This window comes from Balaenoptera physalus (assembly GCF_965194825.1).
Source record: "Balaenoptera physalus genome assembly, chromosome: 12".
NCBI classification, from domain to species: Eukaryota; Metazoa; Chordata; class Mammalia; order Artiodactyla; family Balaenopteridae; genus Balaenoptera; species Balaenoptera physalus.
In genome coordinates this window covers 93,766,395-93,793,932 of record NC_138897.1, presented here as the reverse complement: position 1 = coordinate 93,793,932, position 27,538 = coordinate 93,766,395, and the positions used below count along the sequence as shown (strand labels likewise).

General features: G+C 41.2%; 1 protein-coding gene across 7 annotated transcripts in view; it reads right to left on the bottom strand.

Annotated features, from left to right (window-relative positions):
• The window catches only part of GLT1D1 (glycosyltransferase 1 domain containing 1), a 169,597-nt gene that overhangs the window by 103,005 nt on the left and 39,054 nt on the right, over positions 1-27,538 (bottom strand). For all 7 annotated transcript variants that reach the window (XM_082418300.1, XM_082418305.1, XM_082418303.1 and 4 more), the window contains 5 exons: positions 27,219-27,270; positions 15,284-15,320; positions 12,622-12,678; positions 3,687-3,782; positions 3,006-3,055 (listed from right to left, as the gene is read on the bottom strand). In XM_082418300.1, coding sequence (XP_082274426.1) covers positions 3,006-3,055; positions 3,687-3,782; positions 12,622-12,678; positions 15,284-15,320; positions 27,219-27,270 — 292 coding nt within the window. The remainder of the gene's footprint in view (positions 1-3,005; positions 3,056-3,686; positions 3,783-12,621; positions 12,679-15,283; positions 15,321-27,218; positions 27,271-27,538) is intronic.

Here is a 27,538-nt window from a genome sequence, read left to right as displayed (position 1 = left end):
TAGCAACCCTCAGGGCATAACTCTTCGCCACCCTTCACTCAAGAGCGCCCTTCCATGGCTCCTCTTTCTCTCATTCATTCCCCTGTTGCAGCAAGCAAACCAGCTCGGTGGCTGAAGACACAGCTTCAGAACGGTCCCACGGGGGCCCTGGGGGTGGGGCATTCTACAAGACTCGTCCCAGACCCGCACTTGCCCAGTAAGCATCCCGTCCTCAGGTATATCAGAGATTTATTAGACTAGTTTGGAAAAAGAGAGGAGGGGCCACTGGAATTGCGGAAGCACTTAAGCTTCCCACGACACGTCTTTCCACGGTCCCTGCAAACCTGCTTTGCCTCGCCCAGCTCACGTCACCCTCTGCTCTCTGATCCTTAACAGGCAAAGTCATGACAGCCTTTGCTCAAAACCACTTTGGATTGCCTCCCTCTGGAAGTTACAAAAGGGAAAATACAGAGATGCATTTTGTAGGGCCAACAAGGCAAACAGAGAGAAAGAGAGAAAGAGAGAAAGAGAGAGAGAGAGAGTGTGTGTGTGTGTGCCCACGCATGCACAAGCATAAGTACGTTTGTCTAATTAGTTCCCAGCAGTTAAAAATAAGACATTTCACACACACAGGCATTTTTTCAAAAGAGAGAAAGAAAAAGGCCTCTGGATTGTGGCTTCTCTTGCAAGCCTGACAAGGGAGCCTGCATCTTTGAAGGCAAACCTTGCTGTGGCTGAATCGTGCCCCGCCCACCATTCATTCCACAGTTGGCCACAGTCTCCACCCTCCCCTACCGCCTCCCAACCTGGAGCCTGAGGGACAAGTTTCCCTGCAGTGAAATTAGGAGGAAAGAGACACATTTTTTACACTCACTGCTCTTTTAAAATTAGGCAAACTAAAGTTAGAGGGAAAGTTGTATGTTCCAAAAACAAATGGCAGAATAAATATCTTTGTCCTGAGAAGGGAAAAGCCTTCCTAATTGTTTAACGTAGAAAACAATACAGCAGTGTTTCTTCTAAAAGACTATGACTTAGGAAGCCTTTATGAAACAAATGGCATCCTTCACCTGTAGGCAACTGAGTTAAAGATGAAGATGCTTAATAAATGCAGGAAAGCACCACGTGTCCTGGTCACTCCCTCTTCTCTGACCTCTGTATCAGCTCAAATGCTGCCTTGGTCTTCATGTCTCTGGAAAAGGGTTTCTGGCACATATTTAGTGCTAAACTAGTGCTTCGAAGTTTGCCACCTCCCTCTAGGTTTCCTTAACAGGCAACATGACAGAAAAAGTCAAACAGAGAAATCAGATCATCATTAGCCCGATGTTTGCGAACGTTTTTCTCCACCAAGCGTTGTTCTTTTGGTAGTTCTTCCACTGGGCATGCCGATTGAGTCTCGATAAAAACTGTTTCCCAAACTTTGGCTATTTGTGTACTTTCACAATTTGTCACATCTGTGCCCCAGCTGTACTATTGCTTATTTACTACTTTTTGTGAAATCAATTCATTTTTAAGGGAAATTTTCAGCGTTGGAAAGCCAGTATCACACACCATAAGTAGAACAGAACCATAAAAGTAAAAACAATGGAAAAGAAAGCCACATTACTAAATTCTTTCAGGATAACTGTTGTTGCCATGGCTCTAACCCCAGGCCTTCTCTCTTGGTTAGCAAGGAATTTAGCATCAAACTAAAACTTTTTCAGTCAATCATGCTCTTCGAACAGGAGGATGGAAAGAGAATTAAAATAATAATAATAGTAACAACTTTGCCACTATGGGACTTAACATTCATTGCTCAACATGCATTCATTAGTGCACTAGGGATTATCTTGTTAACCATCAAAAGGCTGGCCCTGAGCGTGTGAGCAATGTGGGTATGTGCGTGCAGGCCTGGGTACGTGCGTGCCTGTGTGTGTGAGTGTCTGTTATACCAACAAAGAACATGGGTGATGGGGTGATTCTTCTTCCGTGTGACAACCAATGTGGCTACACAGATTCTAGCCCTTGATATGTTTTTAGGCTAGGGGGCCTTTTTCGAGGTAAATGTAGTATTTCCAAAGGTCTTTAGTATTCGAAAGAAAAGCCTGCCACCCCCCCTGCATGCTCGGTGGGTCCCTAGGGAACTAGGAAACCACGAGAGGAGGAATTACAGAACAGAACAGGGAGGTCATGCAGGCATTGAACATGCAAAGACTCAGCCATCCCGCTGGGCAAAAGGGAAAGGAAGCGTGAGCCGTCGTAGGGCACAGGGGATGCACCGTGCAGCCCTGGCACAGAAGCCCCACGAAAAAAGAAAAGGCCTTGTTACCGCGGTGTTACATCCCACCTGGCGGGATGCGTATCTTATTTTCCAAACTGCTTGGAGCAAATCAGCGTTCACTTTCATGAGATGACCAGTGTGTCAGCACCTAGACCCTCTGCATCCTGAGCGCTTAGAATTGACTCTGGGACAGAGCACATGCTTGCTCCGGATCTGCCGGAGGGGAGAGGGGACATCCCGAGTCCCGGGGAGTGACAGGCAGCACCTCCAAGCCCTGCCACTGGTCTCTGTTCCCCGGACAACGGCCACTGACAGGCAAGGACATGCCCCAGTGCAGACTGTATTTCTTGTGCTTTTCCACCCCACTCGGCTCCTGAATGCAAGTCAATGGCTTAATCCAGTGCTCGGGTGAAGGAACAGCTCTGTGTTTGTCCGTTGAGCACTTCCAGGAAGTTTCAAAGACGATCTGGACCACATGGAACGTTTGCCTTATACACCGACTTACATGGACTTTCCTTACATGACTCCTCTGTATTCCCGTAAGAATTTCTTACCCTTTGCAGCAATAAGTTAATTGTAAAGACTTATAAAGCCTCATAATCTTTAACCTTGGTCTGGTGTTCATTGTTATAAAGGCAAACAGACTTTATTTACTTAAGAAAGAAATAAACCTTGGGTTAGAAAAGTAACAGAAACTAATTTTAGAAAATACATAAGAAGAATAAAGAGGAACAGAGATGAGATCAATGCTTATGGCAAATCAACTTACTTCAGGACCGACGATAACCATATAAATGTTGGGCTCCTCTTGATGCCATTCTTGGGGAGAAAAAAAGAAAAAAAAAAAAGACTTTTAAAATGGTTTTAAGGCACAGCTGAAAACATAAATCAGTTTAATATTAATTACACTACAATATAAATGATTTCATATCATTTTGCTTTCACATTCATATTAGTCAACTTATAATTATTTTAAATGTAAGTATCTGACATTTTATGGTTTTAAGGAAAATATTTTTTTCTAGAACGTTGCACAGTATTCAGATATCTAATTTATTAGGTAATTAGGATGGATATGCCATCACAATTCAATATGGATTTTAGAATATACTGAAGAGTCTACAGATTAACTTAAGCAATGTAACAAAACTCCAGATGTATCATACAAATTGGCATGTGTAAAATATTGCCAGATAAAATTATTTTAGACTTATCATTATTGTTTTATGTTTTATGACTTCCTCAGAAGCTGAGGGCACAGGAAAGTAGGAAACAACTGAAATGACTACACAGCGAGATTATTTTTCTGGTTGTTTCCAAAGTAACCATCTAGAAACAGTTCTGCTGATGGGCCAAAAAAATGAGAAAACTCAAAGTCCTAAGGAGAGACACGTGAAGACAGGGACCCCGGTGGAATTCCGCAGGCAAAGGGTCACCTGAGAACACATACCCGAGAATGCATCCACCAAATAGAGAGGGTCTTTCACTTGCCGGAGTCCACAGATCAGGAGAAACACGTGTAGATTGTCAGCGCTTTGGTTAATCTCTGCAACAGAAGAGTTCAGGGTATTTTCAACGAAGAGGACTTGGACCGATGACCCGGTGACAATGGCCCCGCAGACACAGCTCCGAGGCTGCTGGGCTCTGACCTCTCAGGCAGCTGCTCCCACGCCTAAGTTTTATCTTCATTTCACTGCATGAACTAACTGTTCCTCCTGATGAATCAACCTGAGCTGAACTTGGCCTAATGAAGTAAAGGTACTTTTGCTGCAATGCAGAAGGATGAGGTGATAAGAACTGACTCAGTTATTACTGAAATGTCAGCCACAGGTCCTAGAAAATATTTCCATGCAATTCCAGTTAGGAAGAATCTTTTCTTTATGAAACTAGAAAGATGGTTTATATAGGAATGTCCTCTTGAGTTCGTATATGTCTATATATAGGGACACACGCGTAATGTATACGTGCCCACAGATACATAAAATAAGAGGTTTAGGTTTGCTACATTGAAAGTTGTCGTGTAAGGCGAGTTGCAGGTGGCCACATTCTCTGTGGTCCCTCCCGGCAAGAGGTGGAACCCATTTCCCCACCCCTAGATGCTGGGCTGACCTGGTGACTGGCATCAATAACAGAGCGGGAGTGACTTCCAACTCTTGGCCATGGGAAGCCTGGTGTCCAACGTCCCCACCCACTGGGATGCTGCTGGCCTTACAGTCAGGCCTGGCTGCCTCCTTAGGAATGAGACTTGGTGGAGAGAGACCCAACGAGCCATGCAGGACCCGTCAGGCCTCAGCCCAACTTACAAGTGAGCCCAGCACACACAGTGGAAGCAGGGGTGACCCAAGTCCAAACCGCCAATCCGCAAAGTCACGAGAAAATCCATGGCGGTTGTTTTAAGTCACCATGTGTTGAGGAGGTCTGTTCGGCAGCCATAGATCATGCAGTCAACAGAAATGATTAATACCGGGGAGTCCTCGGTGGTCTAGTGGTTAAGATTCGGCGCTCTCACTGCCATGGCCTGGGTTCAATCCCTGGTCGGGGAACTGTGATCCCACAAGCCACACGGCATGGATCCCCACAAAAGGAAAAGAAAAGAAGCCACCCTGCCTTCTTTATAAAACTTCATTAAAGAAAAAGAAATTATTAATATTAACCCAAGCTAGCCTAAAACTTCACCGTTTCCAAACATACGTAATTGGACATAAAATCACGCAAGGAGAAGGTTTTCATTCATTCATTTCATTCATCCAATTCTTAATGCAAATAATTTCATTCCCTCTGTGCTTTAAGTCTTGAGTAGTAATATAATTAGAATGAATGTAATAAGATATATCGACAGCACTCTGACACAATCACAAAAGCTAATAATAATAATAATACATAACCAGCACTGGAGAAAGTCTTTACTGAAATGTTAAGATTCAGATGTCCTCTTAGAAAAACCTTAAACCATTATTACAGTCTCTGAATTAACTGTTGACAATTTCATTAAGATATGTTGAGTTTTTTTTGTTATATATTTTTCCTATATTTTCAGTATTGAAACTAACCTTAGAAATACAGACCTTAGTGAATACTTCTTTGACCAAAAGTTTAAGCTAGAGGCTATGTCCAGAATTTGAATTTGAGATCAGAAGAATTTGAGGTCAGGCATTTGAATCTGGGGTCAGGAGACAAGCTCTTCTCTTTAGTAAATGATGCAGGGGACTTCCCTGGCAGTCCAGTGGTTAAGACTCCACGCTTCCACTGCAGGGGGCACAGATTCAATCCCTGGTCAGGGAACTAAGATCCTGTGTGCTGAGCGGTGTGGCCAAAAAAATAAATAAATAAAAATAAAAATAATACAAAATAAATAAAATTTTTAAAATGATACAAATTGAAGAATACCATCAAGGAAAGGAAGGTCAGGTGTGAAAAACAGCCAAAACCTACACAGTTAGGCAAGAACCATCAATGAATGCTAAAACTGGTGAGGGGAAGTTTGATGAGGACAGAAATTACAAGTGCCTTCTCAAAAATAACTTATTGTACAAAGGAACTATAACACCTGGACTTGGGGAAACCAAGAAAGACACCCACTTAACTAAGGGAAGAAACCTTAACCCAGCGCACATGGCTTTATTTACACACACACACACACACACACACACACACACACACAGAGTTGATATATTTTTTAAAAAATCGCCAGTAATGGAAGAAGGTGATGTTACGTGTCTCCAGGTGTGATACAGTGAGAAGGATACACATTCCTTACATCATCATCATCATGTAAATACATGGGATATCCATTCAACTATATAAAAGGAGTGAAAAAAAGGAAGGTAGAAGGAGAACCACGGAAGTACCAAAAAGAGGGGGAAATCAGAGAAACTATATTACCAAATTGAAAAAAAGTAAATACAAAAACAAAACAAACACAAAGACGGCATCCAGAGATGGCATCCAAAGAAAGCCCTATTTCAAGAACCGATGTGATGTCTCGGTAAAAAGGCTGCATCTAATTCTTTATTTTTGCTTTGTGACAAGTGTACATGTTGGAAACCTACTTTGTTCCTTGACTTCGATTTGACACGTGTTAGCTACTCAGGACAGCAGGTTCGGAAGACCCGCTGGCCTTCTGGTGAGGTAAAGCTGGAGAAAAGTGGCCCTCTACGTACCCCACCCCAGGATCCCTAGGAAAGCCAACCTCGAGAGAGAATAATCAATAATTTACAACACTGATCTTCAGAATGTTCTGCCTATGACTTACAGTAAGATGTACACACTATACTGCAACCCTGTACACATGAAATATGTGTTTATACATATAGACACACAGACACACCCAGACACGGTACAGTTTCAAAGAATCATTCAGACTTACTGCATACAAGGCGCTCTGATATTTTCTATTCCATTTCATTTCAGTTTTTAAAAGTGCTGCTGCCCAGTTCACTAAACTGATTTCAAGATCCCCCCTGACCTACCAGACCCTAGAGGGAGAAGGAGTTAATCCCATATTCTCTTGCCTCTTTCCCCCTCTTCTTCCTGGGCAGAATATCAAATGTCATGGGAATTTAGAAACCTATATTAGAATAGGATCAAACAAAGAACCAAAGGCTTTGTCTTATTCTAGGATTAAAAAAAAATTTTTTTTTCTTAATTAAATGCAGAGACAGCATTTGGGTTTGAGAGCTTACATGCACTTTTCACATACACCAATATCGTTTTCAGGAAATGAAGTTCAAAAGTCCTGATCAAACAACTAAGGTCTCAGGCCCGACCTCATGGATGCATCAACTCTAAGTAATTCCATTTCAGCTTCTCCCAGGGCCTTGGCCAACTTCAGGGAAATGTACCGTGTTCATTCTCAGATTTTAAAAAAGAACTAAAACGTGCTGGCCTCTAGAGGTTTGGAGGTGAGGCAGGTACCTACCTAATTTTTTTAGTGGATTTCATTTCCTCATTTGAACCCCAAGCTTACTTTTCTTCTCTTTACTTTTCCTCTCACATCTGGGATTCGCACAAGTCAGAGCTGGAACTTATCCCTTACAAATGCAACCATTTACGTGTCTTTCCGATATTACCATTTCCTGGAGAATGGTATTTTTATCTCCACAACGAAACGTGTTGATTTCATGGTCTGGCACCCTAGCGGTCCCAACAGACTAAGCACCACGCTCCCAAATCCTCTAAGTGACTCATCCGTCCGCTGGTTCTAGGATAGAAACCGGATCCACGTTTAAGCCACTTTCTTTGCCGTTTTCTATTCCAGCAGCTCTGTCTTTTTTGGTTTTTTTTTTCACGCGTGATTGTAAGGAGAAAAGAGTTCAAGAACTTCTGTTGATTAGACTTAGTGACTTTTAGCTGAAAAATCTCATTTGGGGGGCTGTGAACGCATACAGGGATCTAATGACACAAATTTTCCATGTGAAAAAACAAGTGAGTTTTCCTAGGAATAGCCTGAGGAAGGAAAATATGACCATTTGAGTTTTGCATATGAGAGTTTCCATATAGAAATACAAATAGAGTTTGAAGGAAGAGAGAGAGAAAATTAAATAAATAATGAAAGTAGAAATAAAATGAAAATAAAAACCAAGAAGGTGTGTCCGGGTCAAGTTTAAGCTTTCACAGTTTTGGGATTTGACGGCCTGAGAGGCACCATTACTCTAGATGCATTACTTACTGGCATTTAAAAGCAAAAATCCTGGATCACTGAATCATAACATTTAAGATGTACCTGAAAACACAAAGACCAGATAACTATCTTGATGTCTAAACACATACCTTCGGACCAGAAGTGCTAATGAGAACATCGCGTGAAAAATTATAACAATGCCACTTAGTGCCTTTAATCTATTTTATTCTTTATTTGTTCCTAGTTGACCTGTTTGATCATGGAATCTGGTTGGCATAAAACTGACTTCATATTTTAAACTAAGGAGATTTAGTTAATTTGTTAGCTTGGGCTTAGAGATATAACTGAACATTCTCAGCTAACCCGAGACATACCTTAAAGGAAAATAAACCCTGAAATTGACATCAGATATTTAAGAAGGTGACTATAAACCCTGGGGACTAATCCGCTACCCACCTATTTATATTCAGTGTTCAATGAGGCCCTTCCCAACCCACTCCCTTTGATTTCAAGGTTAACAATTCATAGGAATCCAGAGGGTGAGTATTTGATCACCAACGGTCTGCATCAAATTCACTGTAACTTCTCTTTTCACTGTCTCAGCCCAGAGTGGAAGTGACAAAACACAATCATGGGTTTAGAATGCTCCAGAGGCCAAGGTGAGATAGAGGATGGGTGAGAAAGATGGTCTACCTCTGGAGTCTGAAAGTTGACAAAGATGAATGACTGTAGAAATGAGAACAGACACCTGATCATAAAACCCTGAGACGCCGCTGAATTCTCCATCTTAACTCTTAAGCCATTCTCCAGCAGTCAGCTCCCACAGTCCCCGCCGGAGCTTCCCTGAGCCCATATATTCTGAATGCATTTACAGCCTCTGATTGCACACATTAAGAGTAAACTGAAGCCAACATTCCCAAGAGGGGATGTTGTCTGCGGAGTATTTTAAATCTCCTGGCTGTTCCGTTAATCACTCAACAGTAAGACCGGTGAAACAAGCAACCATCAGGGTACAGACCTTGATGACAAATCACTCTCCTTTTGGAAATTATGAATCTTAGTTACACCGCAACAGTGACCTCTGATATACAGAAGATGGAATAACCTTACAACAGGCCATTTAAAATGGGCCTCCTGGTTCTGAATAACGGCTTACACTTCCTGACATGATAAAGCAATTGGATGGTGTGGGTTCATTTGTAATGCTGACAAGAGTTCTGCCATTCTTCTGAGATTGATGTAAAACACTTGGAAAATTATTTCTAATCAAATGTTTGGAAATTTCTTCTTTTCAAGGGAAGCGAACACTGACACGGAGTATGGGTTGGAGGTTTTGTCTGAAGTTTTCGGAGTAAAAACAGGCCTGGGGTCTCTTCCTGTCTGCTGAGGGCAGGGCACTGATTTTGCATTTTCACTCTCTTCTCTGAGATTTACAGCAGGACCTGCAACTTCAACTCCCCTAATCTTACCCCTGTATTGTTGTCTTTAGAGAGAAGTATTTCAGGTTAAAAGAGATGACTTCTTAGGCCTCAAATTGCATTTGCTGAGACAATTTTAGCTGTTCTAGTACCTTTACCAGAATTACAGGGCTGATCAGCCTGTAAGGCAGTTATAATCCCAAATAGCATACACTTATGGGCTTCATTTGTGGACAACTAAACTTTTTACACTTAAAGATATTGTACAATACAATAAAATTTTGCTTAAACACCGTAATTATGTTTGGATCATACCATGCACAGAAAACACAATGGCACCACATGTAGAGAAAATGGTACCCTCATAGCTTCACTGATGGACATGCACCCTGATGTCACCTTTCCAAGGTGACACACTTACACATCATGTAAGATGTATGAAAGCTCTGGTTAAATGCATAATCTAATCCAGCAATTCTATTTTTAGGAATTGCTCCTAAGAAAACAATTGGGCAAACATATGAAGATTAAAATCCTAGCACTTTCATCACTGCATATCAAAAAGTGTTTAAAAAATCTAAATTCCCAACCAAAAGGATTGTTTGGATACATTTATAGAATTTTAAATACAATAAAGGAATTAAAAACATGATGTAATTAGAACCAATAAATTTATATTTCAAGATATAATGCCAATGTATTACAAAAATCAAGTGTATCTCTATATACTAGCAACTAAAATTCAAAACTGAAATTAAAAAGAAAACTTTTATAGCACATCAAAAATAATAAAATCCTTAAGAATATTTTTAAAAGACATGAAAGACCTGTACAAATCATTATGAAGATAAATAAGACCCAAGCAAATGGAAAGATACATCACGTTCAGAGATCTTAAGACAAATTATTGTTAAGAAAGCAATTCTCTCTAAAATGATCTGTGGATTCAATGCAACAAGATTTTATAGAAATTGACAAGATGATTCTAAATTTTGTATATGGATATGCAAAAAACCTAGAAGAGCTAAAACAATTCTGAAACAAAGTCATAGGCTAACCCTGATTTCTAGATCTACCATAAATCTACAACAACAAGACAGTGTCATACTGGCATAAGGGTAGATTTATACAGCCACAAAGGAACACACACAGTAAACTGATTCTCAGCAAAGGAACCAGAGCAATTCATTGAAAAACATTTTCAATGATACTGGAATTTACAGAAAAAAATGAATTTCGATCCCTACCTCCTAATATCACACACAAAATTTAATTTCAGATGGATTACAATCCTAATAGAAAAGCTTAAACTTCTGGAGGAAAAAACAAGGAAGATATCTTTTCCACCTTAGGGTAGGCAAAGATTTCTTAGGCAGGACTCAAAAGGACTAACTATTAAAGAAAAAATTGATCAGCTAGACTTGAACAAAATTTAAAACCTCTGTTCTTCAAGAGACATATTTAAGAACATGAAAAGGTAAACCAGAGAATGGAAGAAAACATTCACAATATATGTATCTGACAAAAAGCTTGTACCCAGCGGGAAAAAAAAAAGCACAAAACCCTCCTGCAGACCAAGAATTCAAAGACAACACACTAAAACATTTGGGCAAAAGGCCTGGCTAGACACCTCACCAAGGAAGATATCGATACATAAATGCCCAACACCACAATCAAATACCATTTCATGATCCCCTAGGATAACTACAATTAAATAGACTGTCCACACCAATTGTTGGCGAGGATGTGCCATAACGAGGTCTCTCATCAACGTCTGTGGAACTGTAAAATGGTACAACACTTTCGAAAACTCTTTGGCTCTTCTTTTATAAAGTTAAGCATGTATCCACCCTACACTCAAGCTATTCACCAGAATCCTTGCACAAGAATGTGGAGAGCAGTTTTATTTATAGTACGTAAAAATGGAAAACAATTCAAAAGTCCATCAATAGGAGAACAGAGAAACAATGTGTGACACATCCATACAATGGAATAGGACTCGGTAATAAAAAAGGAGGAGCTACAGATACACACAATATGCATGAATCTCAAAAACATTATGCTGAGCAAAAAAGATGCCAGACACAAAAAGTACTTACTGTATGATTCCACTTAGATGAAGTTCAAGAACAGGTAAAACGAATTGATGATGACAGAAATTGGAATAGGGGTCCCTTACAGAGGGATGGGAATTAAATATGGAAAAGCACAAGAGGGGACTTTCTTGAGCAGTGGAAGTGTGATCTGTCTGGATTAGGGTATTTACACATTTGTCAGGACTCTTCTAATCTTACCCTAGAAGTCTGTTTTTCACGCCACGTAAATTTTACTTTAGTTTAGAAATTTTTAAAAATGAATAAGTTAGCTCATATTGTTACTAACATAATGAATAAATAAAGCAGGTTAGAGCAGTAAGTACAGTTTGACTCTACTTTTGTCTTTTAAAAATCATTATATATATGATTATTTATACATATGTATTATTTAAACATAAAATATAAAGTCACACCTAATTATATATAATTTATATATAATCTATATATAATATAAATAATATAGGTATCATACATATTATGCATTTACAATAAATATACAAATATCACATATTTATATATTTACATGATGATTTTAAAAGACAAAAATATATAATAGGTTAATACAGCTATAATTTAATATATATAAATGCATGAAAAGCATTAATATAGATATGTAAAACTGTTGAGAAAGATATATCAAAACACTAATAGCAGTTCCTTTTTGGTGCTGAGATTTCAAGTGGCTTAAAAGTTTGTTTCTTAATCTGATCTCCATCTTAAATGGTCACATTTTTTTTTTTTTTTTTTTTGGCCATGCCACGCGGCTTGCAAGATCTTAGTTCCCCGACCAGGGATCGAAGCTGGCCCCATCCGTGATAGCGCCAAGTCCTAACCACCGGGTCGCCAGGGAAGTCCCACAAGAGTCACTTCTTATGTGTGTAGCTAATAAAGTAACACCGAATGAACACAGGAGGTTGGCATCCTTAATAAGGACAAATGTCACATGATAACTAGGTGTTTGGGAGGTTTGTCCGAAGAGCAGCGTCAGAGAGGCTGGCACTACTCTTCCTCCTGCATCTCAGCTGCATGCCCATCCTCACTGGGATGGGACCACTGATGACACCTCGGCAAACGGGGAGAAGCGAAGTTTGTTCTAATCGTGCCTTGCTCCCTCCTTTGTTCTACCCAAAGAGTCCATTTCTTTGACCCTGACAGCCTCTTCTTCAAAACCATGTGAACCTAGCAAGGAACTGACACAAGTTGGCAAGATGCACTTGAGTCAAAATCCTACCAGAAGATTTCATCTCTTACCTGAACGCTGAAGGAAGGTGTTCCAGTTAAAGGTGGTGTTCGGCACTGTTGCAATTCCTGGGTCAAAGGAAACAGAACAAAAGAAAGTTCATGTTGTTGAGACATAACCAGTTATTTTGTGTTGACATTCAAATAACCGTCATACTCGGTTCTTATAAAGAACTAAAGTTCTGAGGGCTTTGATGAATTCCCATGAATCCCTCCAAGCCTGTGAGGTTTAAAATGAGCCCACAGGGGACTTCCCTGGCGGTTCAGTGGTTAGGGTTCCGTGCTTTCACTGCCGAGGGCCCGGGTTCGATCCCGGGTCGGGAAAGTAAGATACCGCGTGCCACGCAGTGAGGCCAAAAACAAAAATAAAAAATAAAATAAAATTCGCCCACAGTTCCCATGGAGAAAAGATCCATCACTTTCAACCCCACCATCCATTCCTGGGCCAAACTGTCTCTAAGTCACAGAAAGCTTAAGTTCCTAAAAAATGCACATAGGTGACAGATATCCAAAACATTCCCAACTAAACTCTAAAAGAAATTACATAGAAATTATGTCTGTATTTAAAATTCCTCATCTCAACCTTCTAAATCATACATAATTTCCTGCTATCTGTGTCACTTTTTCACACAGCTTTCAGTTTAAAGTTCTCTGAAAAAATGAACATTTTAAGATTTCCAAAATCCAGAGGCAACATTTAACAGATTTTCTCGAGAGCAGAAAAGATGTGAAATTTTATGGAATGTAAATTAAGTCGTCGAACCGCCTCTCCAAGGCACTTGTAAGCTGGCCGTTCACACTGACTAGTACAAATGACAGTTCGTAAAGTTTGTAGTAAAGTCCACTCCACGCCTGCCCCAGCACAGACTGTGAGTGGATGTGTTCCACCCGGTCCTGGAAACCCTTAAGCCCTGTTAAGCAGGTTGAGTCCTCTAGTTTATCCTGCTGGAAACCGAGGTTCATCGAGGTTAATCGGAATACAAAATGTTAGGTGTCAGAGGCTGCGTCCAAACCCACGCGCTGCATCAAAGCCCATGTTTTTCCTGCAGCACCAACGTCTTCCGTGGCTATAAACCAGGGGCCGTGGCAGAGGAATGGAAGGTCCAACCCCAGGCCTGCCCTGACACTCACACATCCCTTTTATGCACACTGAGTCAGTGCATCGTTTTTTAAATGGGGGCTCCAAGAAAGAGTTCATTTGATGAGTGATTCTGCTGCTAAAAGTATCCCTGAAACCACTAGGGCCTTGACAATGTAATGTTTATAAGGTGGACTTGTACGCGTGACCCTGGGCTCAGCACGGGTTCAAACCTAAGCTCAGAATCAGCTACATGTTCTTTGGAGCTACTGTTTCCCTGATCTCTATTTTGCGGGTCAGTGGTTTACTAGATGTGTTTAGGAGATACTGAGGGTCTCAGGAAAGGATGTCAGAGACCACCACAGGGGCAGGACTTGGCGAGGGCAGGGAGGGCTGGAGATGGAGGCAGAGGGCTCCGGGGCCCCAACTCAACTCAACTCAAACGGACAAGCTCTTCTCTTTCCTTTTGTAAACAAGCCACTGATAGAGTATTTGCACTTCTTTTAAGTGATCTGCGATCTGCATTTAATTTAATTTAATTTTTTTAACTTTTTATTTTATATTGGAGTATAGCCAATTAACAATGCTGTGATAGGGACTTCCCTGGTGGTGCGGTGGTTAAGAATCCACCTGCCAATGCAGGGGACACGGGTTCGAGCCCTGGTCCAGGAATATCCCACATGCCGCAGACCAACTAAGCCCGTGAGCCACAACTACTGAGCCTGCGCTCTAGAGCCCGTGAGCCACAACTACTGAAGGTCGCTAGCCACAACTACTGAGCTCACGTGCCTAGAGCCCGTGCTCCACAACAAGAGAAGCCACCACAATGAAAAGCCCACACACCACAACAAAGAGGAGCCCCCGTTCGCTGCAACTAGAGAAAGCCCGCACACAGCAACAAAGACCTAACACAGCCAAAAATAAATAAATTTATTAAAAAAAAAAAGTAGTGATAGTTTCAGGTGTACAGCAAACTGATTCAGTTTTACATATACATGTATCTATTCTTTTTCAAATTCTTTTCCCATTTAGGTTGTTACATAATATTGAGCAGAGCTCCTTGTGCTATACAGTAGGTCCTTGTTGTTTATCTATTTTAAATATAGCAGTGTGTACATGTCAATCCCAAACTCCCTAACTATCCCTTGCTCCCACCCTTCCCCTCTGGTAACCATAAGTTCATTCTCTAAGTCTGTGAGTCTGTTTCTCTTTTGTAAATAAGTTCATTTGTATCATTTCTTTTTAGATTCCACATATCATACAATATTTCTCTTTCTCTGTCTGACTTCACTCAGTATGACAGTCTCTAGGTCCATCCATGTTGCTGCAAATGGCATTACTTCATTCTTTTTAATGGCTGAGTAATATTCCACTGTATATATGTGCCACATCTTCTTTACCCATTCTTCTACATTTTAAATTATTGTCTTATAATGTACTCCTATTTTTATCTTAATGTTAAAAATAATAAAAGTGTACCCATTCTACTATTTTCAAGTAAATCCCAGACATCATGTTATTTCATTTCAGTAGGTATCTCTAAAAGATAAAAGACTCATTTTTTTTTCAAATATATATATATTTAAAATGTCTTACCTTGACTCTGGACATAGATCTTATCCTTAGCATGTGGCTTTTGAAAAGAGGGGAGAAAGAAAAAAAAGTAAGTTTGCTAGTCTATTCCCATTGCTGTTTAGAAATAAAATGAAGGCCATAAAAATATCCTCTTGGAAAACATCACAAAGAATCATCTACACAGCCACTCACAGACTAGTTACTTTATCAGAGCAAAGAGTTACCTCTGCTTTTAATGGGGGTTAGCCCATTAAAAATACAGCTTATCTAAGGTAAGAAGTACAAAGATATCCCTTAAATCAGGCATAATGCAATATTACAAATTTATAGTTACTATGTTAGTAGAAAAGTTATGAAGCTCAGACAGAGAACATGCCAGGGATACAGCCCATCAGGTGCATATCAGGAGCTGAGGTTGAAGACAGAAGTTTTGCGATATGTGGTTTGTGGATACAAATCCTTGAATAGAGAGAGTACACTCCCCACCTTTGGAGAAGAAAGGAGGAAGGGGAGGGGGAGGGGGAGGGGGAGGAGGGAGTGAGGAGAAGAAGATGAAGACGGAGATGGAGAAGAAGATGGGGATGGAGGAGGAGATGGGGATGGAGGAGGACATGAAGATAAAGATGGAAGAGGAGATGGGGATGGAGGAGGAGATGGGGATGGAGGACGAGGGGTACCCAGTATGTTGGGAAACAAGAGAACAGGCACCAGGGGGCAGATTCTTTCAGGATGTGAATGGACTGGTCTCAAGGACCCTGTAAGGACCTCCCCAAAAGCCTCTTTGACATCAAGGGACACCGCGACACTTGCATGACTGATCTAGATATATGTCCCCAGATATAAACTTACTATCCCTGGTGGTGTTTTCTGGCGGAACTTCACAAAACTACTAGAGAGAAAAAGAATCTATTTCTCAAGCTCGTTTTGAAACAGTGACATAAATATTTTAAAAATCAGGTTTAGACCCAAAGGTGGATGTTACAGGAGCAGAGTGAGAAATCCGCTTTAAAGGGTAGCAGGGTCAAGTAGGTGCAGAGGGCTGTTTCTCGTAAGTGATCAAAGATATGGTCATTTTGGTGATAAAGTCTAAAAAGGTGCATCTTTCTACCATGTGGCCTAAATATCAGCTCCATGCATGAAACGACTAAACTAGGTAAGGAGTGGCCACCACAGAAGTTGCATCTTCGTGCTCTCTCTACCTAAATGTGTGTGAAGGGCTCCGGGTGGTCCTCAAGGTGACCAGGATCCTGCGTATTGCATGTGGTCTGCTGACCCACTTTGACCTTCATCCTCAAATCAGCTTTATGTTTTGGGAAACAAACTAAAGGTGAGGCAGTCCCGACAAGGGAGAGACGATCAATGGGGAGAAGAGGGAGTTACCCTGCCCTCTGCCTGGTGGATGGGAAGGTTCTGGGAGAGGCAGCATCTGGCCATCCTAGGACGGCTGAACAGAAGTTGGTACAGAGGGACTTCCCTGGTGGTCCAGTGGTTAAGACTCCAGGCTTCCAATGCAGGGGGTGCAGGTTCAATCCCTGGTCGGGGAACTAAGATCCCACATGCTGTGCATGGCACGGCCAAAAAAAAAATAAGGAAGTTGGTACAGATACAAGTCTTGGTTTGGTTTTGCTTTTGACCTTAGCATTACATTTTGTATTTATCCATCAGAGGTACCTGAGACCTCTAAAAGTCTTCGAGTATCCTCCTCAATACACCACATAGCAGGATGCAGCCCCTTTTAAAATGCCCTTAAAATAGCGAGCCTGCAAAAAAAGAGCTTCAAAAATCTCTTCTCTACTGGTTAAAAAAGATATTAACCTTAATGGAAAAAAAAATGGCAGCCATTTGAAATCAGAGTTTAGCTTAGAGCCCTAAAATATTCCTTTTTGTTAAATTATAATTTCACTAGAAAGCTGAAGAAAATTGTACTGGAATGGAGTGCAGGCTAAGAGTACCTCTTCTTTAACCAGACCTAAGTCTACAACATTGGCTCAAAAAACGTCCATAAGAAGGATACTGAAGCACTGTCAAAAATATACCCGGATAGCATTTTAACTTTAAAGGTAATACAAGTGTTTGACAAAGACAGATTCAATATGATTCTATATAAATTCAATTCATGACTGTCAGGCAAAATGGAGCTTACAGCCTTACTACTATTTTCATTAGAACTGTGCCGTGCAGTTAGAAATATGTAAACCCCACATGCTCCTCTCAAGAAAGTTCCTTTGGGCACAAACAAAAATTAATTAATTAAAAGGGTATCTCAACTCTATAAACAGAATAAGTTGACTCTATATGGAAATGTCTGGGTTTATCTGCTGATTTTACCTATCTCTGAGGATTATTTCCCCAAAATCTACTGAACTCCCCCAAAAAATAAGTAAGTATCAAGTCCAATATAGACTTTTAAAACATGTCATGAGTGGTATTTGAAGATCTTATCCAAGCAAATCTAGAAAACAGAGGCACAGTATAAAGGAAATCTGCATTTGAGTTATTTTTAATCATTGTAAGAAAAGTGATCTGGCAAAAGCCAATTGGCTTATATTGATTTTGAAAATCATTTTCTATATTAAAATGCTCTAAATACAAATTAGCTTCCTTTGCTCAGTATTTATTGTTGTTTCACTTGCCTTGAAACAACATGAGTCGAAGTCCTTATATATATCATTTCCCTTGGAAGATCAGCTCATTGATGCATAAAATGAAAAAGAAGACTCGTGTGTGTGTGTGTGTGTGTGTGTGTGTGTGTGTGTTTATGTGTGTGTGTGTTTATGTGTGTGTGTGTGTGTATGTAGGAAGGGTGGAGAGGGAAGATTTTCCATTTTTTTCTCCATTTTTAATGTCTATGAGAAACCATTACTTAATTTGACCCACTACTAAATATAAAAAGTCAGTGCTCTACAAATACCTATAAATACATGTGACATTGTAACAGACCCAAATGCTCATTTATGCCTTTTTATAATGGAATACCAGACAGACAGCAACAACAAAAAGATTTCCCATTCTTTTATTAATATAACCTTCTGAAATTAAACTTTCTACCAAATGGAAACCACAATAAATATTACTTTTAAAATCTATGCACAATTTCATCCTCTCCAGGTGGCAAAAATATTAATTCACAACTTCTGATGATGGCTTTGTTAAAAGTCATTTAAAAATAGCTACAAATTACTTAGAAGAAATCATGGCCTGTAAATGTATAGCTTTCAAAATACATCACAAAACACAGAAATTGGGCATTTTTCAGGGGACATGGGTCTCTTCTTTTCTCCCCCTTCTCTTTTTCCTTAGAAATTGTTTTTAAGTAAGGAAAGAAAATAATGTTCACGGAATTCCCTGGCGGTCCAGTGGTTAAGACTCAGTGCTTTCACTGCCAGGGCCCAGATTCGATCCCTGGTCGGGGAAACCAAGATCCCACAAGCCACATGGCGTGGCAAATTAATAATAATAATAGTAATGTTCAAAATAAAAAGGAGGGGGGACAACCTTGTCACTAAATTCCTGCAACTGAACCAGACAAGGAAAGATTTTTCAAGAAAAGGAAAAAATCGGGCTTCCCTGGTGGCGCAGTGGTTGAGAGTCTGCCTGCCAATGCAGGGGACACGGGTTCGAGCCCTGGTCTGGGAAGATCCCATATGCCGCGGAGCAGCTGGGCCCATGAGCCACAATTACTGAGCCTGCGCATCTGGAGCCTGTGCTCCGCAACAGGAGAGGCCACGATGGTGAGAGGCCCGCGCACCGCAAAGAAGAGTGGTCCCCGCTTGCCACAACTAGAGAAAGCCCTCGCACAGAAACGAAGACCCAACACAGCCATAAATAAATAAATTAATTAATTAAAACAATTCTGTTTAAAAGAAAAGGAAAAAATCCACAAATGAGATGGGGAGGAAGTCTGAGAACTGAATTGGGATCCAGTTTTATGGGATCTGACTTGAAACAGGCTATAAATAAAGATGAAACTAAAACAACCCTGGGCAAAATCAAAGGATGCATGTGTAACACATAATCTAGCCCAGCAACTCAAGAAATAGGAATGCCAGCAAGAAAATTCCCAGGAAGATTAAAAAATAAAATACCGTTAAATCGGGCTTCCCTGGTGGCGCAGTGGTTGAGAGTCTGCCTGCCAATGCGGGGGACGCGGGTTCGAGCCCTGGTCTGGGAAGATCCCACATGCCGCAGAGCAACTAGGCCCGTGCGTCACAACTACTGAGCCTGCGCGTCTGGAGCCTGTGCTCCACAACAAGAGAGGCTGCAACAGTGAGAGGCCCGTGCACCGCGATGAAGAGTGGCCCCCGCTTGCTGCAACTGGAGAAAGCCCTAGCACAGGAACTAAGACCCAACACAGCCATAAATAAATAAAATTTAAAAAAAAATACAGTTAAATCTATGGAGTAAATAACATGGAATCATTGCTGATTTTATTCAAAAGCTTCCCCTACTGTCCTCTGCCTTTGCAATCTGATGAATTAAAGCAATGCTTCTGATCATTCCAAAAGTTTGTGCCCCAGGTCATGGGAAAGTTTAACTCAGAATCTATGCTCTGAAATTGATGAGTTCTCCATCCTTTGAGTTCCTTTAAAACTTTTCAATTCCCAGTGATCTCACATGGTGAAAAAAAAATGCAAAAAACACTCGCAGTTCTATCAAGAACTCTCTGAGGGAAGCCAATCTTAATAGAAGTTATTAAAAATGATTAGCTTCCTAGGATATGACCAATCCCTGGAGTTTCCCTTACAGGATATTTGTGGGGAGGGCCAGCATACAAACTAGGGTTTCCAAAGATGAAACAGAGGGGTGAATGTTTTTAAGTTCACATTACAATAGAAACTATAATAAAAGATGTGGTCTGTGTAGCTCCTGCGCTGTCAACGTGATTTTTGGAGATGATCAAATACAAAGCGACGGGCCATGCAGGAAGAAGAAGAAGTAACAAGTAATTCAAAGGACAACATAATTCAGCAATTAGGCAAGAGTCAGCTCATTCAGATTAGAAAAGAACTATCACCTACATCAGCCTTTTGAGCTCCCCTGTGCCATGAACGGGCATGTGACAGCCAATGAGATCTGTCTTGCTTTCTGTATTTCAATTTCCAAAAGAATTGTGATGAGTATATGTACACAATGAAAGTAAAATTACTCTTTAGGTATTGCCTAACTGCTTCCAGAAAGTTATTTTTCTTTAAAGAGTGCCAAGGCAGGGTAGATAAATTAGGCCCCAGAAGGCAGGGACTCAAAGTCTCCAAATTAAAAAAAAAAAAATCACTAAAAAGTAACAATACCAGGAAGCTTAGCTCAGCACTAACCTCAACAAAGTGTATCCATGTGCCATGCTGGTTATCACTGCGCTTCTTCTGAATTCAGTAACTGTGTCAAACAGTATTTACTCATGCTCAAGATTTTTTTAAATAGTTCATAAATAAATATTTGAATTTAGAGAAAGTCCTCTTAGCTGAGTACTTATTAGGAAAAGCATGTGAACAGTGCAGTTAAACTTTACACAGACCTGTGGGGTTTTGAACCCAGTGGAGACAAATTAAACCACAATCATTGTTTCTGCAGAGAGAAAAGCCTTTGATTAAGGTATGTGTATACCTAATTTGCTTTTAATTATACTGGTGAAATAGTTACATTTTCTGGTAAAAGTCTGGTGAATTTAGAGAAAGTATTCTAAACATGGGCTAGAATTAGAAGTGCCCAAATTTGCATTCTGAGTGTCTATTACACACTGTAGCAAGAAATCAAAACTCTACTTAGACTAGTTTTAGATTTGCACAATGCATATATCACAGTTAGACATGTGCGGTGAATCAAATTCCTAGAAACACCAAATCAAGGTTATAATATCACAAACCAACAGAGCAGCACCATCCCAAAACACGCCCGATGTTGAACTTGGATGATTAAGTACTAACTACACAGCAGGCAGACGCCAGTGAAAAGCCCCCTGGGACAGTGCCCCTTACAGAGTAGGCAGGACGTCAAATTAAGGCTGATATAAACAACACTAAACAAAAAATAACAACGGGCCCAAACAACGGCACTTCAAATTAAAAGAGATAAAATAAAGCTCTCTTCATCGAAATCCAAGCAGACTAATTTGCGTAAAGTCAGCCAGAGACAGAAGGACGACCATCAACACAGCCTCCCAAATAATGTTTCTTTTTTTTTTTCCCCTCATTGCCTTTTTTTTAAAAAAATTGAAGTATAGCTGATTTGCAGCATTGTGTTACTTTCAGGTGTACAGCAAAGTGATTCAGTTATACATACAGACGTATCTATTTTTTCCCCCAGATTCTTTTCCCTTTTAGGTTATTACAAAACATTGAGATAGTTCCCTGTGCTATACAGTAGGTCCCAAAATAATGTTTCCAAAGGAGCATCCTAGCTTTCTCAGAGGGCTGAAATTAACCCACAGCTTGCAAAATATGTTGAACTCCTTCACTCCTTCCTGTTAACATGTCTCCCATGACCACGTCGGAGCATATGTTTTGGAAATCTTGAAACACGATGCTCCCCACGTGCATGTCTGTGGTATGTTGCACCGTCCAATACTGCAGCCCTGGGCCCGTGAGGCTACTGAGTCCTTGAAGCGGAGCTGGTCTGGATGGAAATGTGCCTCCGAAAAGTAAAATGCACACTTAATTTCAAACACGGAGTACCAAAAAAATGTGAAATAGCACCTTAGGCATTTTTATATTGCTCATGTGTTGAAATAATAAGATTTTGGATACAGTAGCTGAGCAGTTAGGAACTTGGCCTTGGCCAAGAGGTGGTCTGGCTTTTGCCCTGGGCTTCTAGGAAATAATCTATGTGATTCCTAAGGGGCATGCATTTCTCTAGGGTGAGGCCAGCCACAGCTAACAGTCTTAGGTAGGGGCTGGCCATGCCGGAAAGACCCCCCATGTGATGGAAATTGGGCACTTTGGGCCAAGTGGTATCAATCTGCCTGAAGACTGGACTCAACCATGTGCGCAATCAATCAATCAAGTCTATGCAATGAAGCCCCAGGATAAACTTTGGACACCAAACTCAGTGAGCTTCCCGGGTTGGCAAAACTCCGTGCATATGTCTCAGATCAGTAACTGGAGGTTGAGATGATCACAGATCAACGGCCAGAGGGTGAAATGTCTTGACTGCACCGGGGAGAGGGCGATGGAGGACCAGCCCCTGCGTCTCTTCCTTTGGCTGACTTTAGTCTGTACCCTTTCCCAGTAATAAGCCATAGCAGCGAGCATAACTCTTGGTGAGTTCTGAGTCCTTCAAGCCATTTCTCAAACTTGAGGGTGGCTATGGGGACCCCCGAACTTGCCGTTGGTGTCAAAAGTGAGGGCAGTCTTGGGGAGAGTGCCCTTACCCTTGTCCTTTGCAGGCTGGCTAACTCCAGGAGGTGGATTAAGTAAAAGAGATTATTAAAACCGATTTTCCTTGTTTCCACTTACTTTTAAAAATGTGACTCGCAGAAAACTGGAAATTACGTCCATGGCTCACCTTTGTAGGTTGCATTTTTGTATTTCTATTAACATTATTGGTATCAAGAGTGAGCATGTGTTTTTATAAAAATGAAGTTTGAGAAAGTAACAAGTTTTAGGCCAGATTTTATGCTCAAAACTATATTTATCTATACAGACTCTACATGAAATCACAAAAGCAGTAAGAAGCAAAGACCATAAATCTTTCTAATCTGGGATAATTGGAATTTGATTCTGGTTTGATAATAATTATGTAGGGTTAACTAAGTTGGTACCTGAGCCAAGCCTGCTCACCAAAATAAAGAAGAAAGAATTAAAAACAAAAGCTGGCAGTTCAATAATGCAGCACGAAACTTAACTACTCAAAAACTGCATCACTGTTCCAAACACGTAACTACAAGTAGTCTCTCCACAAAAATCCATCTCAAAGCATTACATAGATATGGCTGAACAATGAACCTTTATATTATTTCTACACAGTTTCCATTTGCAAAAACTAATCAAATAAAGGTATTGAGCTGAACTTTATTGAAAAATCATCCACCAAAAAAAAAGTACTAAAGCTATATTAAAAAACAGGTTCACATTCGAATTTAATAACTAACCTCCACCACTTTAAACAATAAAAACAAATTCATCCTTTCTTTTATGAGCTTTTTTGATGCTGCCTGTGACATCATCATCCAAGACAAAACAATTTTTGCTGACTTCTCCATTCCTTTCTTCAAATGCCTTGTTATTATATTTGGAAAAGCATCTGTCTGAAAACAAAGACTGCTAACCTAGGATTAGGGTAGATTTGGTGTGGCTGACCTCCTGGGTGACAGGCAAACGGTCAACTTAATCTTGACATGCAAGATGATCCTTCCAGGAGTTCCCCGGCAGCCAGTGGTTAGGACTCGGCGCTCTCACTGCTGAGGGCCCAGGTTCAATCCCTGGTCGGGGAACTGAAATCCCACGTGCCGCGCGGCGCAGCCAAAAAAAAAAAATCTTTCAACAGGACACTGCTGGATATTCTCACCACTGTTAGCAAGCCTGCCCAAAATGTAACTGGTCTATGCATTTAACGCAGTTTTCTCATCATTACAACGAAAAGTTAATCCCAGACTTCCCTGGTGGCGCGGTGGTTTAGAATCTGCCTGCCAATGCAGGGGACACGGGTTTGATCCCTGGCCTGGGACGATCCCACATGCTGTGGAGCAACTAAGCCCGTGAGCCACAACTACTGAGCATGCGCGCCATAACTACTGAAGCCCGTGCGCCTAGAGCCCATGCTCTGCAACAAGAGAAGCCACTGCAATGAGAAGCCCGCGCACCGCAAAGAAGAGTAGCCCCTGCTCACGGCAACTAGAGAAAGCCCGCGCGCAGCAGCAAAGACCCAACGCAGCCAAAAATCAATCAATCAATCAATCAATAAATAAATAGGTGTTACAATCTCGAGGGATAAGCACTAAGTGCCGCTGATTATTAAAATGGACCTAATAAACCGCCCCCTCCCTGCATCCCTGCTTTTTAAGGCCACCTTGAAGATCGTCCCATAATGAGGTAGAGGCTACAGCTCCATGCTTGACTTGCTCTGGCCCACAGGGCAGTAGCAAACAACACACAGGCAGAAGCCTGCAGCCTGTTCATACACTGATGCCTGCTCTCTCCTGCCGCTGAGCCTAATAAAGGGTGACAGAGCACATGGAGAGAGACAGCAACTGTCCCAGCCATGCCAGCCGAGGCCCCAGCACGTAAGCAAAGCCACGCTGGACCACCCAGACCTGCTGAGTTGACCCCGGCCAGAAACGCCCAGACAACACAAAGAATAAATGATAAATGGCTGTCTTAAAGCACTGTGTTTGATGTGATTTGTTATGTAGCAAAAATAACTGATACAGCAGTGAACACATCTGTACCAGTTTTGGAGGGCCATAGGTTTTACGGACAAAGGTGACATTTAAAACTGAGAAGTTAGGGAAAGGGGGGCAAATCATGGAGGATAAACATCCTTCAGCAGGGAAAAGCTTTCTTTTATGTCTGGCTTAACAGAGGGCCGTTGGAGTCTCATATTTGCTGCTCTATTCAATCTGTGTCCATATGTTGCTTTGGCTGAAGTGTATAAAGAAAATCCTGCTTCTTGCTGATAGGTAGTTGGAAAGGGGAGGAGTATTTTAATATGGGCCTTTAAGGGGCCTTTTCAGATCATTATAGGTATTATTCTTGGACATGACACCAAAACTCAACAAACGGTAGCTTCTTAAAGGTTAGTTGCAATATGGAACCTGAAATTATATCATACCCTGATATATTCGAATCCAGAGGTCTATCTTGCACTTTGATGGATCTGTTACCTATGCATGATTCTGTGATGCCGCGTATTAGTCATTTGAAAACTATTGGTTCACTGAGTGATGCAGATCTCGCAAATGTTGAACCATTTCATTATACAGCATCCAAAAAAAAAAAAAATTCACATTTGTTAACACAACCACTGATCTCATCAGGGAAGGATGTAAGGGGAAGTTGTCCACCTCCTGGTGGCTTACCAGCTCCTAATTTTTGCTTGAAAATTTAAATGATATCGTTGGCAATAGATACTGTCTGTTGTTTTTCTTGAAGTGACTCACTCGATCGAGTCATTTTAAAGAAAATGACTGCCAAATGCCCAAGTCTGAGTAACCATAGTTTGGCTACCACTCCTTCAGATAAAAAATTGTGTTAAGACATGGCTGGTTCAGTCTGCAACCCCAACGTTGCACCAGGGCCTTTGCTCAAGGTAACCCCCATCCGTCATTCAGAGGCAGCAGAAAGAGCTGATACATACTTCCTGTTTCATCACACAGAACATTAAAAACAACACATGTATTCAGAGGTTAAAATTTGATAAAAATGTATCACTTTTATGCTTCATCGAGGACATTCTTAAGTGAAAAACTGGCTCTTTTTTTTTTAAACTATAAGCGGGTGGTGGTAAATACTCCGCCGGTGCAGATGGGTACCCCTGCTTTCAGGACGATGAAGGCGTCGGCCGTTTTCCTCGGCACTGCTCTTCACATGGGGAAAAAGGCTTTTGCCTTTCATCGTGCCTTTAATAATGTCTGAGCATTATGACAAAAATAGGTTTGACTTTGTGCAGATCCTGAAAGAGTCCCAGGGACCCCCTCTTTGAGAACCACTGGTACATCACTGCCGTAAGGCAGATGGACAGTCAAACTGATACAAACACGAAACTCGGAGCCAGGAAGCTTGCCGTTTTTCATTCATTACACTGCACTAAAAAATGCACCCTCGATTCTCTGCCTGGGGAGTTTGAGGTGAAAATTAAGAATATGCACACTCTGGTTGCAGGGAATCTTCACGTTCACGTGCACACAGTACTCTGGGCTTTGGCAAAGGTCGACCAGCCCCACAAAAGACTGCATTTGCCCTTGTCCCATTGCAGCCGTTTCCAAGCGTTAGATTTTACAAAGTGAAAGCCTATAGATAAAGAATGTGCATAGCCTGTAAAATGCCACCAACAGGAATAATGCCTCCAGATGACAAGGGCCTAAGTGCTCTGCACAACGGTTTGCTGGTAAAGCACAAGGACCAGCAATGCTGGTGGCCCAGGGGCACTGCAGGGGTCACCATCTGAGAAAACAGCATCGTGCCTAAGATCCACCGGAGGAAAGCAACCTTGCAGCTGGCTTCTTCTTTAGTTTTGCACACACCTGCCCCGCCAGTCCTCTACAGAACTCCCCACGGAGGATTCAGATTCCTGCCAGCTCATTTCACCCCACCCCGCCAAGTCATAGTGAATTTTAAAAGTCAGTAAGTGCATTAACTTGTAGAGGTACAAAGCCCTCTACTCATTAAAGCCCTTCAAATAAAGAGTCCAGCCTAGGAAACTCCAGCTGCCACCTAAGGGATTGCTACTCCCAACGTGTACAAGGATGCTGCGACATTTACAGTGTAGTCCATAAATCATCCCATCTGAGCACATAAAACGAAAACAGACAAAGCATGAAAAGATCTGGCGGGGACTCCCCTGGTGGCGCAGTGGTTAAGACCCTGCGTTCCCAATGCAGGGGGCCCGGGTTCGATCCCTGGTCAGGGAACTAGATCCCACATGCATGCCGCAACTAAGAGTTCGCATGCCACAACTAAGGAGACTGCCTGCCGCAACTGAGACCCAGTGCAACCAAATAAATAAATTATTATTTTAAAAAAGAGAGAGAGATTTGCAAAAACAAACAAAAAAAACAAAAAAGAAAAGAGCTGGCTATTGGGCTATTTTTGCAATTCAAGAAGAACAACAAAAAAAATCAGTGAAGGTCTAAGAGGTATCTACCCAAATAAAAAACATCAGCATATGGGAAACCCAACACACTGCTGTGGCCACCACGGGCGGTGCCGATGGGAACCATGTCAGCTCTAATAAAACTGCTTTTCTGTTCTCCGATCCTGCAACTTCACCAGCATAACCCAAATCAAAACGCGAAATGAACACGTACCCACTGCCTTTGTGCCGTTTCCTTCATTGACTCCGTGAAAGCGACAGCGAATCTAGGAAAGTGAGCAAAAATAATGAAAATGATTAGGGCAGAATCTAATTAACATAACTGTGAAACAGCTCTTTGGAACAAATTGTGAGAGACAGGTAAGTAGCTGAATTTACAGGGCGATCAATCTTTATTAGTCATGGTCATTGGCTGTTAGATTTCATCTCCACTCACATCCAAAAAAAAAAGTTCTGCCTGCAGAAAATGAACAAATGAAGCTCAAAACTTCCTATGTTTCTTGTTCCTTCATGGAAGGTGAGAGAAGCAGAGAT